At 48.5% G+C, this 12,890-nt stretch overlaps 1 protein-coding gene across 1 annotated transcript; it reads right to left on the bottom strand.

The window, feature by feature from the left end:
• Positions 1–997: 997 nt before the first annotated feature.
• On the bottom strand, positions 998–12,368 carry TMEM154 (transmembrane protein 154; the record flags this gene model as incomplete). Its single annotated transcript, XM_084286066.1, has 6 exons — positions 12,235–12,368; positions 5,421–5,747; positions 4,728–4,755; positions 3,835–3,920; positions 2,257–2,317; positions 998–1,046 (listed from the first exon to the last, which is right to left on the bottom strand). The coding sequence occupies exons 1-6, from the start codon at positions 12,293–12,295 to the stop codon at positions 998–1,000; spliced, it is 612 nt and encodes a 203-aa protein (XP_084142192.1). The 5' UTR covers positions 12,296–12,368.
• Between the last annotated feature and the right edge of the window lie 522 nt (positions 12,369–12,890).

Below are 12,890 nucleotides of genomic sequence, written 5' to 3'. Positions count from 1 at the left end.
CTTTCTTCATGTTTAGTTCACACAGACATGAAAAATGCAACTTCTGTTATCAGCTGGATGGATTTCCATCAGCACTAACAGCAGGGTTAAAAGCCACTGCTGAAGTTTAAAGGGACACAATCTTAATATTTTTCATGGCTTTTTATGATTTTCCTAAGCTGAGGTGCAGGCTGGGCAGAGAGGATTTCTTTCTGTAATGATTTGTTCTCCACCCAGACAATCCCTCTATAGGAAAGACCCACCTTTTTTCTGGACAGAAAAAGCAGGAGGGCACGCAGGGGGTGCCTTACTCTGCCAATCTCAGCACCCTACGGGGGCGGGTGCTGTGCCTCTCCTTGCTGGGGGAGGAAAAAGTTCCCCAGAGAAGAGATTTGTCGTGTTCCCTCCCCTTCACCTCACCTGCTGTCCTGTTCCTGTGTGCACAGGAATCCTGGTTGGGATTTTAGCACTAGGTTTCACGTGCAAGACATTGATGATATATATTTTTCAAAGATCATATACATGCAAAATGTATCTGTATACACAGATGTGTTTTATTTAGTGAGCTTGTGTGCAGGGCAGATGAGCACCACCTCTGAGGGAGCTATGGCTGTTGCACCTTGCCTCTGATGCACAGCTCCATAGCCTTGATGCCTGTAAGAGTTTTAGCCAGAATAACAGCTTTCTTTTCTCTTGCTTCATACTTTTTCACTTTTTGTTTTTCTCAAAATTGGTGCTGAAACGTGTTTATCGGCATGTATTTCTTTTCAGTACTCAATGAAGAGCTTGGTTGGGGAAAAAGTCCTCTTTGGTTTGACAAGGTTTGATCACAGAAATGAACGGGCACCAATTTGTTTGCCAGAAAATGGCACCATTTCAAATATACTTCCACTTTGAAATGAAGCACATTCCAACATTTTGTGTAAAGTGAACTTTGAAAAAGTAGTTTTAAGAGAAAGCATTAACTTACCAGTATTTCAGCACCATATTGGTCTTTTCTTAAAACCTTTTTAAAATTTTATATTAAGTCACTTACTCTGCAAAGTAGTTTTGGAAAAACTTTCATTCTGGAAATGCCATTATTGTGACAGTTTGCCTCAGATGTTTTCAAAATGCTATCTTGAAATGCTACCTTATCTAAACTAGTTCATAGCTGAAAGCATTTAAGTCTTAATTGAACCTTCCAGCAACTTGTATGAAGGAGGAAAATAACACTCAGCCACTTGTGTTCAGTGAGGCACTGAGATGTTTCCCGTACTGAACTCTCAAAAATAAAATCTTAACTCTTTTTGTAACGTAATTTGAGAACAAATTTTCCTAAAGTAAGCAGTCTTCCAGTAATAATCTTGCCCTTTGTATTCAGATAATGTCCTTTGTCTGAGCAGTTCTGAATGTTGGCAAGGGAAATCTCATCTTCCTACATGGCCTTGTTTGCCTTCCTACCCTTCAGAGGCATCACAGCTGGTCCTAGGACACCAGCTATAAGAAAATAAGTTTTTACTGACGTGTATCTTCACTCAGACTGAAACACCCTGATCTGAACAGGGCTGCCATTAGGAGTCAAGGCTTACGCCTGGCTGCAGTGCTTCAAAGTGGTGATATCTCCATCTTACAGGTGGGGAACCCATGGGAACACATAGCCCAAAGGCACTCGTAGCCAGCTGGTAGCTAAATCCCCACCGCTTGATGGGGTTAATGGCAATAGAGCACAGAACCACTTTAATGAGGACCGTATTTAAAACGCCTGCTGAAGTTGGTAGTCTATGGTGTTTTTTCTCAAAATGACTGTTTCTGTTCTGGGAAGGAACTTGGCTGAGGATGTCATTGTGCCCCAAAAGCCTCTTACTCCCCAGCTGCTTGCAAGCTGACAAGCTGTCTGGATGGCTGTTCTGCATCCCTCCTGGCCCCTGAGCTGGCTGCGGGGCAGTGCTGGGAAAATCCTTCGGGAAGCTGCACGGGGTGCTGGTGTTAATGCTTCAGGAAGCTGTGATTAAAGGCTGACCGGTGAGGAAAACTCTGTGCAATGTGGTCATCTGTCTCACACTGGCTTGCCACTGCAAGGCTAGTTAGGGGTGTGATTTATGGGCAGTGACTGGCTTAAAATTAAAGGAGTATCAAAACATTTGAGTTGGAATCAGTCCTTATACACAAGAACTTTAAAACCTAAATAGGCCCCAGAATCAGTCTTTTATAATTATGTATCTAAAAAAATGAGACTATTTTGGAATGGCTGACATTGATCATGTTTCTTCAAATAACATAATGAATTAAAAGTACCTCGGGTTGGCCATTGATTCTTTTTCTTCTTCTCTTACAGTAGGCAAACATTCACAATCAGCTGAAACAGGATGAGAAACAAGGTGATAGTTACTCTTGGCAGTTACTCTGCTTTATTTCAAAATCACATCAAACTTTTTTTGTGCAGCCACTCTAGTACATAAACCTGCTCTTCTGCATCGTTTTATCTATTAAAATCTGCATGTTCCAAGCAGTGTAAATATTTTGTGTTTGAAATCCTCCTTCCCTTTGATAGGTACTGTGGTAACTTCTCTGTTAGATACGTTTCAGTTGTTTGTGTACACATAGGCAAACACACTACCTTTGAGGACTGTTTCCCACGAGCTACCATGGGAGGATCATTTGTTAGCCCTCCACAGCTTACAGCTGCACCTATGCTTCATCATCCAGTGCCGAATTTAGGGGTGGGGTTTAGGGAACATTACTGAAAAAAACATACTGCAAAATGTTTGCTCCCTTCTGTCCACAGAAATTAAAAACTCAGTGTTTCCCTACGTATTGTACTTGATGCCTTAATTTCATGACTGACCCTTAGAACTTGTTTTCAGCTGGAGATTATAGACCGAGAAGGTCAAAACCCCGTCATCTGGAGAGTTTTGCTAATGGGAAGAGATGCTCCAAAGGGTTTTATGTCCTAAAAACCAAAACATCTCTAGGAGGTCAGACAGATGGGCTGTTTGAATGGAAGGCAAGGGACCAGGAATTTAAAAATGAGGTTTCAGCATTTCCAAGCCAGTGAGAAGCTGTTAGCATGGCTTGTTACATATCAGTTCATTATCAGGTCCCAGCTAATTCGCCCCAGCTAATTCACCCAGAAGACCTGTGCTTGGGTAGGAGAACCTTGAAAGAGGATGCAGATCAGAGATTCTCAGCTGGGTGAAAACTAGGGAAAAATAGAAGATGCTTGAAAAAGAAATAGCTAAGAGGGAGTTGAAGATGCTTCTGGTGGTAGGCACAGCGGGTACCAAGTGCTGGCAGGCTCAGTGGGGAGGATGTAGTCAGGGATCAGCAGCAAAGAGCAGCTTGTGCTTCATGCAGCAGAGATGGCAAGTCAGGGAAAGGAAACAACAAGAGGAGGGGGGCAGTGATAAGATCTTGGCAGTGATTTTACGTAAACAGTGGTCTGAGCTACGAGTAAATACTTGTTTCTTCTACGACAGCACAATGCGAACCACAGAACTGTAGAAACTCTCAAGACTGAAAGGACTGGATTCCTCATAGAAACTAGGATCTAGCATTAAAATGTGCATTTAAAAATATAAATTCTGTTCACAGCTATACTTGTTTTTAACAAGTGCCTACTGGAAACTCAAAACATTTATGATATTCCCTCATATGTTAAAAATAAGCTCCCACACAAACTAAAATACTCTTCTGAACAATCCTACCCCTGACATTCGTGCTGCTATTTCTGTAGTAAAGAGTAAAGAACACAACTAAAAATGTTTTAGGAAAATCAGTGACACAAATACAAAATGCCTTACATTGGTTTTCTACGCGTGGGATCTACGTCAGCTAGAAAGAGAGGGATGATGGAGTAGAGGGGTTACCGTGTACCATTTTTGTTCATGCTGTTCATCCACTTATCAAGCTCTTCCATTTCTATCTCCATAACAGAGGGGGTGTCTTCTTCAAAAATAGGACTTGAGAAAAAGACATTACACAAAGGCTTAAATCAGATAACATTTAAGGCAGTAGTTGTGCATGATTCCCTCATAATTCCGGGCATTTGTGGTCGCCCTGGAAAGCTGCCCCAGCCTAGACACTTAAAAAGGCATCGTCATAGCTATCCAAACTCTGTATGTATTTGAATACCGCCATTTATTCTTCTCTTTACCAATCATTCCTGTAGTCACATGGTAGAAAAATTGTTTTTAGCACCCCCCCAAAACTAATTTAATATCATTATGTTGATTATCGGCAAGATGGAGCTCAATAGAAGTTATAGCAGCTCAATAGTAATAGGAGCTCAATAGAAGTTATCACTGGGGGAAGAGCTGCACAGATCTCAGCAGGTTCCTGCAGCAGCCAGAGGATTACTTCCAGGGCAGCTGCCTCACATAGGGCAGCCTTGAAAGATGGGGAAGCTGGACACGAAGCTTATTCTGAACAGCAAGAGGCTGTGGTGAGCCCAGGGACCGACCTCTGCTCGTGGCATGGCCATATCTCGTGGTGGCTGGTGGGGCCAGGGGCAGATGCTGCATGGGTCCCCGTGGGGCAGCTCTCGCCCGCCCCATCCCGCTGCCTCTCCTCTGCCTGTTGCCTGAAAGATACACCCCGAAGTTGCACGTTAGCCACCTCTAGAGGGTGTTCACTGCAACGATTAGGGAAAAATTTAGCAGTGTTTGGTGCGTGCTTAAATGAAACCAGACAGTGCAGGGGGCAAAAACCAGCAAGCCTGTTAGAGAAATTAAAAAAAAAAAAAAAAAAAAAATATATATAAACTTTACCTTTTTACGTTTTCACTTCCCAGCTCATCTGGAAAAGAAAACAAAAGTTGCTGTTCACAGTTATGCTGCTTGTATATACACTCTCTATATTATGGGCAAATCCTGCACTAGGGTCACTTCAAACAGGTTCTGTTTTCACAGGGCGTAACCATCCACTTCTAGATGACAGGCAGCACATCCCGCCCTGCTTGCCTGCCATTTCCAGAGCAGCCCGTTATGCTTAATCCTCGGCACACTAAATGAAGCTCGCCGTGAGCTCAGCCTGCCAGGGGTTGAGTGGATGTCAGTGCCACAGTGGACAGGAAGACAAGCAATTTCCCCTCCAGGGGTTCTTGAAGTGACTGAAAAGCCTCGGCCCGCAAAAACTCTTGTTCTATTGCAGCTCCCAGCAGCCTCACCCTGTAGGGTGAGCACTAAAGTCACCTTGCATGGGGTTACCAAGCACAAGGACAGCATGGCACAGCCACATCCCTCATCTGTATGGGAACTGCGAGGAGCCAGGGCAGCAGCGCCAGCTCTCGCTGAGGGACTGCTGCGTGACTCTCCTCGCTCCTTTTCTGCTTGGGAGACATGGAGCTAAAACCAGAGATGAGCACCCTAAATGGGGCATCCCGGTCCTTGAAATAGCATTTTGTGAATGATGTTGAGCATGTGCTAAAGATATCCTCCTGATGCAGGAGAAGAGAAATTTACCTTGCTTAGACTTTTTCCTTTTATGGACTACTATAAAAGCTATAACCAGAAAAATCAGCAGGGCCAGCAGCACAGCGGGGACAGCGTACACCAAGACAGATGGCTCCTCCGTCTCTAGGCTCTCGTTATTGCTCTTGTCATGCAATTCAGTGGTTGGAACGCTTTCCGCTTCAGAGCTGCCTTCAGTAGGCCTTGTAGAGACCAGGACTGGCTGGGTGCTGCCCACAGTTGTATAGGACATAGGAGTCACAGCAGGAGAAGGTATCACCGTGGCGGTGGGTAATGTTGGTGATCCATAGCCAGAACCATCCTCGCTGTTTTCGGAGCCTGCCAAACATAGGAGGACAGCTTAACATTGTGTGGGTTTTACTGGTGCTATCAGAGAGTCAAAGCATGCAGCTTTAGTATTCGTTTTTCACTTGATGTCTTAAAAAAAAGACAATTAGCAAATGCACACACACACATGTGTGAAGTCTGGGCCACCAGATGCCAAATTACACGTGGAGTTTGTCACAAAACCTTACTGTGGCAGGGCTCTTTAGCTGCCTTACACAGGGACATGTCAGCCCCTGTGGTCTGCCTGCCCGCAGCTGCCGTGTTTGCCCTGCAGGCTGACATCAGCTCTCGTGCTCTCCTAAAAGCCTTCTGCTGCCCTGCCAAGCACGCTGTCCCTCTGCACGCTCAGCCTGTGCCTGGGGAGACCCTGCTCCCAGGCTCACCAGCCCCTCCAGCTCACTCATTTCACCCTGTTGTGCCCTCCTCCAATTCTTTAACCCTGTCTGGCCGTGCAGCAGGGAGGAACGGGTCTAAAAGGAAGCACAAAGCCTGCGGGCGCTGCTGACTTTCACTTCTGCATTGGCTGGAGGAGGTAGCAGCACAGGGACGGTACCGGCTGCACTCGCAGTTCACAGTGGTAAAGACACAACGCTGCTTCTTTGTCATAACTGTGAAGGTTGCAGGTTTTGAATCTGGATCCAGGTTTTGATTTCATTTAGCGTACATTTTGCAAGGCAATTGGCCAAAATTGGCTGTATTGTTGATACTGAAACAAGACTTTTTGATGCCGATTAAAAGTCCTTGTTGACGGTCATGGGATTTAAAGCTTGATGGCAGCACAGTAAATTGCGGCCTGTGCTGGATTCCATGCTATTGCCAAAAACCCTGTGGTAGCCAGGGGCGTGGGAATCAGTCCCTCAATAAATTACACCTACAGGTTTCCAAATGCAAATTAACTGCTTGAAGTGAACTGGTGACTTTTTATGTCACCTGCCCTTTCAGACAGGGCACCGCCGTGGCACAGCATTTATGCCGTAACACAGGACAGGACAGCATGACTTCTGCAGCGACATGGTGCTCCCTGCTCTCGTCAGGCGCTGGGCAGCCGCGGTTTCCACTCGAGCTAGCAAGAGCTTCAGGTTTTCAGCACCTCAGCGCTGGCATTTCAAATCTCACAGGACTGGATCTGAAAGTACTTAGCATTTTAAATGCTTTAGTAAACACATTAATCTTCATAATGGCCCTGAGAGATGAGCAGTTATCATCTCCATTTTACAAATGAGGAATCAGAAGGACAGGAATCTGTCCTTCCCAGGGACACCGAGCAAGAGAGGAAAACTGGGGTGAGAGCGCTATCTCTTGCTTAACCCACTCTGCAGCACCTCCTCGCCACCCAGGTCTGCCTCAGGAAGGAGGTGAGCATCTCACAAGACACGAACCCCAATTTCAAATGAATGCAATGCTTCGAGTGTGGCAGCAGTGATTTATCTGGATCTTTGTGCCACGCTTATCACACAGGCACCTGATTGTTTCACCCTCTCCTGAAAGCTAGGAAAGAATGTTAATGCTTCATAAATAATTTTAATACTCAGTAAATAATGCCTAATACTTTAATAAAATATTTGATACTGCAAAGGTCACCAGCCTCTTCCACTGCAGTAAGACAACAAAAATGTTAGCTCTTCAATGGCAAAATGCTTCATGTCAGTAATGTCTGTCACTTTCTTCCCTGCCTAGTATTTCAGTGCCTTTACAGGCAGTGACCCCTTACGTGTGTGCTCCTCGACCTGCTCGCGTGAGCTGCTGGCTCTCATTAATCCCAGCAAAGAGGATGGGAGGGAAAGCACCTCTCCATTATTATTTTTTGGCCATATATATTTGCACCGCAGTGCCACAGGACCATTCCTGTGACCTTGCTTCCTCTTTCTCCTCTAGCCATCCTCCTTGAAACCTGTCAGCTGCCTTATTTGATATGTTTGCAATGACAAGCCCAGTGCTAAAAATAGCACAAAGGGTGTGGGGGAAATAGTTTATTTTCCATTTACTATTAGAGATAAAATGGATTTTCCAAATGTCTGAAGCATGATGTGACTCTAAAGCAAAAGCAAGCGGTCACATCTCATTAAATGCAGTACTAGGCTTTCAGCTACAGCGCACATTGTGTTTGATTTCCAAGAGAGACGTTTCCAATGTCTCTGTTACTTTTTATTTGCCTGTTTTTGAGCTGTAAAGCAGATTTCAAATCTGTTATCTCTGTGTGAAATAGAACTATCTTTTCTAGTCTCCAGACAAAGAAAGTGGCAAATCACAAGGAGTGACCTTGTTGCCTCGTAATTTTGTCCGCTTTACATAATTCCAGGGCCAAAACACCATCTCTTCTTTGGGCAGTATTTCCTCTTACTAAGGCCTTTTCTTTGAGAGATTTGAATGTGTCTTTCAGCAGCCGGGCAGACAATTGCACAAGGCTCTTGCAAAGATATTGCTCCAATATCCCGTGTTTCACCTGCTGTCTTGGCACATCCCAGTGAGGTGAATGAAAGGTGGATGTTGCAAGATTTGGAGCATGGTCAGAGAGTGCCTGAAAGCTGGAGGGTTTGTGGGATGTTATTCAAGCACTTTCTCCATGCTCGGAGAGAGACAGATCTGCTGATCTCCATGTAGATACCTCCTCGATTTTGCAGAGCACTTCTTGCTGGGCTCAGCCTTGTGCTTTTGGCCAGGTTCTGACACCTGCACCCAGTGCCTTCTGCACGTCATCTTGAGGGAAGCTGATGAGGGCACAAAACAGCTTTTTCCCAGCCCACATCACCACTTTTTGCCCTTGTAAGAAGGATGAGGGGCTGGCATGTGGCTGGGCCCCATCCTGATGGGGAGCTGGGCATTGCGTGAGCACCTGGCTGCAGCAAGAAGCCAAGGTGTTCCCACCACCAAGAGGATCTGGGCACCAGGGGGCCCGAATGCTTGAGCAAGCAGCAGCAGTGGCTCAAAAAAGGTTCCACTACAGTTGGTATGAATGACAAAAGGGCTCTGTCCCTCTATGCAGGTATCGTGGTATGAGGCATTGTTCAGAATTTTCTCCTTAAAAAATACACTCGAGTGACTGATGGGTTTTGCAGGTGCCTCCAAGCCTGCCTTTCAAGGGAAGTAAAGGGGGCTGAACATCCTGAGTGGCTTTGCAGGCCGGGATCAGCAGCTGTGCAGCAAACAAACAAACAAACAAACAAGCAGCATTTCTGTGGTAGCTGCCCTTCTTCCCCTGCGGTTTGCGTTGCGGCACTCCGAGGAGGTGATAGGAGCTGCTGGATGCAGCAAGCAGGCAAACAGGTTTCTGGCTTCGGCTGGATGGGAGGCAAAGGCAAATGGCACGCAGTCAGCACACTGCGTTCTGCTGGCAAGGCCCTGGCCTCCCTCCTGGGCTCGCACTGAACTCAGACGGAGTCTCCGAAGGGAGCTTTTCAGCTTGCACAACAGCTCCTACGTGCTGAGCAGAAGGCTTGGGAGAAGGCGACAGAAGAAGCCAAGCCTCCGAGGCCACGCAGAGCAGGCCAATGTGCCTCCTCCCGGCCCTGCCGCGCACCACACACACTCCTACGACTCCTCTCCGTCCTGGGGCTCGCCTCGGCGGCTGCCTGGCACACCCCTGCCTCTCGCCCCGCCAGCGGCGCCCATGGTGGAGGTGCCGTGCCCGCCGCGGTCGGCCGGGGCCTGCCCGGGCCGCGTGCTGCTGCAGGCCCCGCGGGCTGGCTGCCGGGCCCACGCGCCGCCCGACGGGCTGAGCCAGTGTCTCGGGGCGGCTCATCCGCAGAGAGGATCCTGTTACAGAGGGGTGTTAGGGAGTGCTGTCTGGGTATTACCCCGAGCGGGGAGAGAGGGTTTGGGGTGCACTTCTTGGCCAAGGAAATGGCTTTCTCCTTGCTGCATGCCCATTCCGCCCCAAGTGCTCTTTAAACAGCAGATGTGGTCCTGTGTTTAGAGCCAGACTGTGAGCCTGCAGCCTCATCCATCACCCGAGAGCTAAACGTTTTCCATACAGAATCATGTTTCTTTTTTTTCCTTCTGTTTGATCCTGTGCCCTTCCAGCTCCACATCAGTGGCACCTGTGCAACTCCACCACATCCAGAAACTCATGGTGCAAACCTCTCAGTGTTCCCTACTCTCAGCAGGACCCCAAAATTAAAAGTTCAGCAGCTCTGAAGGCTCAGCTGCAGTCATAGAGGTCTCTTGAGGGACAACAGGCAGGAGTCACTGACTGAAATTTAGCATAAAATCTTGCTGACGTACAAGGGAGATTTTCTGAAATGCCCCTGAAGCACTTAAATAAATGCAGCAGAGGTTAGTGTGTCTGGTTGGAAAGGAGGAGGAGGAGGAAATAAAAACAAAGATTTGTTTGTCAGAAAGGGTTCTCATCTGCTTTTAGGGGGCTGCACTTTGGAAAGAGAGAATATATATCAAATCCTCCTTTCTTCTTGTCTTGCTCTGTGTTAGAAGCTATAGGAAGGGCCTCAATATTTGCTTCTAGGCTTGGCACACACCAGTGTAGGTGTTGTGCAAACCCCAGAGTCCCTTCCACCCAGTGCCAGTGCTGGGACCTCAGGCACACTCACAGAGCTGCCGCCCCAGAGTAATTGCAGTGCAGCTGGGACAAAACCGTCTGTTCATCATAATCCAAATGGCGAGGTGAGGATTTTACAAGGCTCCAGCAAGGTATGGGAACACGGTTTATAAAGGCTTCCATCTGCCTTTAGATCTGCTGCTAGATCTAATCTTACTCCTATCACCTACGTTTTTCAAAGCTCTTTCTAGACAGCAGAGGTGAGACCGTGGCGATCCCAGAGCTTCTGCCCCCTTTCCCAGCACACTGCTCTGAGGGAGGCAACAGTGTCTGGGACTGGAGGAGAAAAGAAGAAAGCTCCCCTAAAGCTCCTGTCCTGTTGATCTGTAAGCAAAAGCAGTCAGCAAGAAGGATGCACCTGGGAGGCCAGCCACAGCAAAGGTGCTCCTGGCCCACCTGCAGCCTATAGGAATCTCAGTAGAAATTTTAACCCCTCCAGTTCAGTTTCCCCAGAAGACCAAGTGAAAAACTGCCCTCAGCACCAGCCTCGGTTGTGTTCCGGGGCTGCTTGCACACCTTTGTGGGGGGGAGAGCAGGGATCCCCCCTCTTCTCCATCACCTTTCTCCAGCAGCGCAGGGCTTGCTCAGGCAGCAGGGGCTGACACCGGCCAGGCTCCTGCCCAGCTGCACTTTGTGCAGGGAATGGCAGCCCTCGGGGGGCCGGGGCTCAGGCAGCCCCCAGCACATGGAGGTGATGGAAGCACAAGTCTGACCTCAACACATTGCGCAAGTGATTTCTGGCAGCTCCCCTGTTCCTCTTCACACTGCATGGCGGGGGTCTTGCCTCTCTGCTTCTCTGGCACCTCCGTTTTGCTCCGTTCGTGACAGGATTTTTCTTCTCCCGGTCACTTTGATCAGGAGGCACGTGCAAAGCTTGGAACGCATTTCCCTAGCACGCCCGTAGCACAGCAGGGCTGCATTAGCACAGGCAAGACCAAACCATGCCGTAACAGCTCGCCTAACTCATTCTTACAGCTAAGCACGATTGCTAACCGCGATAAGCTCCGCAGCGTGCCTGGAGCCTGCAGCCTGGTTTTACAGCCTGGAATAGTGCTGGTTTTCAGGAAAAAAACAACAACAGCAGCACAGGGCCACCACCTATTTCCCCAGTGCCTTTTCAAGTTTCCATAGAAGCTCAGTGGTAGCGGCGAGTGGCAGTGCCTCTCCCTGCTGCGCGGAGGGCTCTCCCTTCCCTCCCAGCAGCTGCGACGTGCTTCTGTCCCTATCGAGGCACTTGGGCAGGGATTTGCATGACGCCGGGGGGGCATGTCAGCCCCACCAAGGCAGGGTTTTCCCCAAGCAGCCGCCTGCATCAGGCAGTCCCGGCACGATGAAGGGCAAGCGGCACAACCCACCCTCTGCAGGGGGCTGTAGCAAGTGCCTCCAGCACTCGGTCACAAGCAGCTGTCCCACCTCGTGGTCCTTCCCTTCAAAACACCTAGATCCCGGGTGCCGAAGGCTCGGCAAGACAGATTTCCAAATATTTGTCTCCAGAACTGTGTTTTCTTTCATTGAGCAGGTTTCGGGTCATCAGCACCGCGGAAATCAGCAGCTGGCTTTTGGGTGGAGGGCGAGCTGGGTCTTGAGCTTTGCTATGACATAGCATATGGCTGATAGCATGGGTGTGGGGTTAACAAGGTACAAAAAACGATTAAAATTAGACCCCAAACACCTGGTGAGCCGGAACAGAGACACCAGTTCCCTGCACACCTCAATGTAAGATCCACTGTGCAGGCTTACATCCGAGGAGAAGAGAAGAGAAAAGGGCAAGCCGCGACTGGGAAGAGGCGCAGCCACAGGCAGCAGCGAGCGAGTTCCCGCAGGTCCCCTCTCCCCGAGGGCAGCTGTGGGTGTCACCCCTGGGCCAGCCCTGCCAGCAGCATGCCCGGGGCCCCCACAGTAAGTGAGGTTTGCTTGGCCACTCACCGTTGCCCTCCCGGGCGAGGAGCAGGGCGCTCAGCAGCGGGACCCAGCCGGGTGGCTGCATGCTGCCTCGGCCTCCGCGGCTCTCTCTGGGCTTCTGCGGAGCATTTACATTTCCTGTTTCCTGCCCCGGTGCCTCTGAGTTGTATTTCTCCGGGAGATGGGCTCCGTTTGATTGTTTTTAGGAAGTGATGTAATGCCGTCCGGGCCTGTCAAGCAGGCAGGGATTGCAAAAGAGAGAGGAGGTAGCTCTTCAAGCACCGCTCCAGCACCTGTGGGCTTCCCGCCCTCCTCTCCGCTCCTGGCTGCCGTGCACCACCTAATTGCCAAAAACATTTCCAGTAATAAGCTGAGGATGAGGAGATGAGTGCTGCCTGTGTAAGCAGCTTCATGGTGTTTCCCCTAGACATCAGTCTGTGTCAAAACCCAGATCCTGGCGAGTTACTGGTAGCTGGCAATGGTGAATATTTCTCTTCAGGCTGGTGGAAGCTGCCAAAGTGACTAACTGCTGCGCTGCTTGTGCAGCTAATAATTTTTCTTATCCCATTGATATTTTCATAGGTCATCAGGTAGTTTCTTAGCTAGACTAGTGAAGAAATAGGTCAGCAATTCATTTAATGACCAGCTTGTTAATAGATTTAACATGCTCGAATGACTGA

This window comes from Netta rufina (assembly GCF_964035555.1).
Source record: "Netta rufina genome assembly, chromosome: 4".
In the NCBI taxonomy this organism is placed as follows: domain Eukaryota; kingdom Metazoa; phylum Chordata; class Aves; order Anseriformes; family Anatidae; genus Netta; species Netta rufina.
Note: the sequence above shows the minus strand (reverse complement) of the source record. Positions and strands in the feature narration are given on the sequence as shown.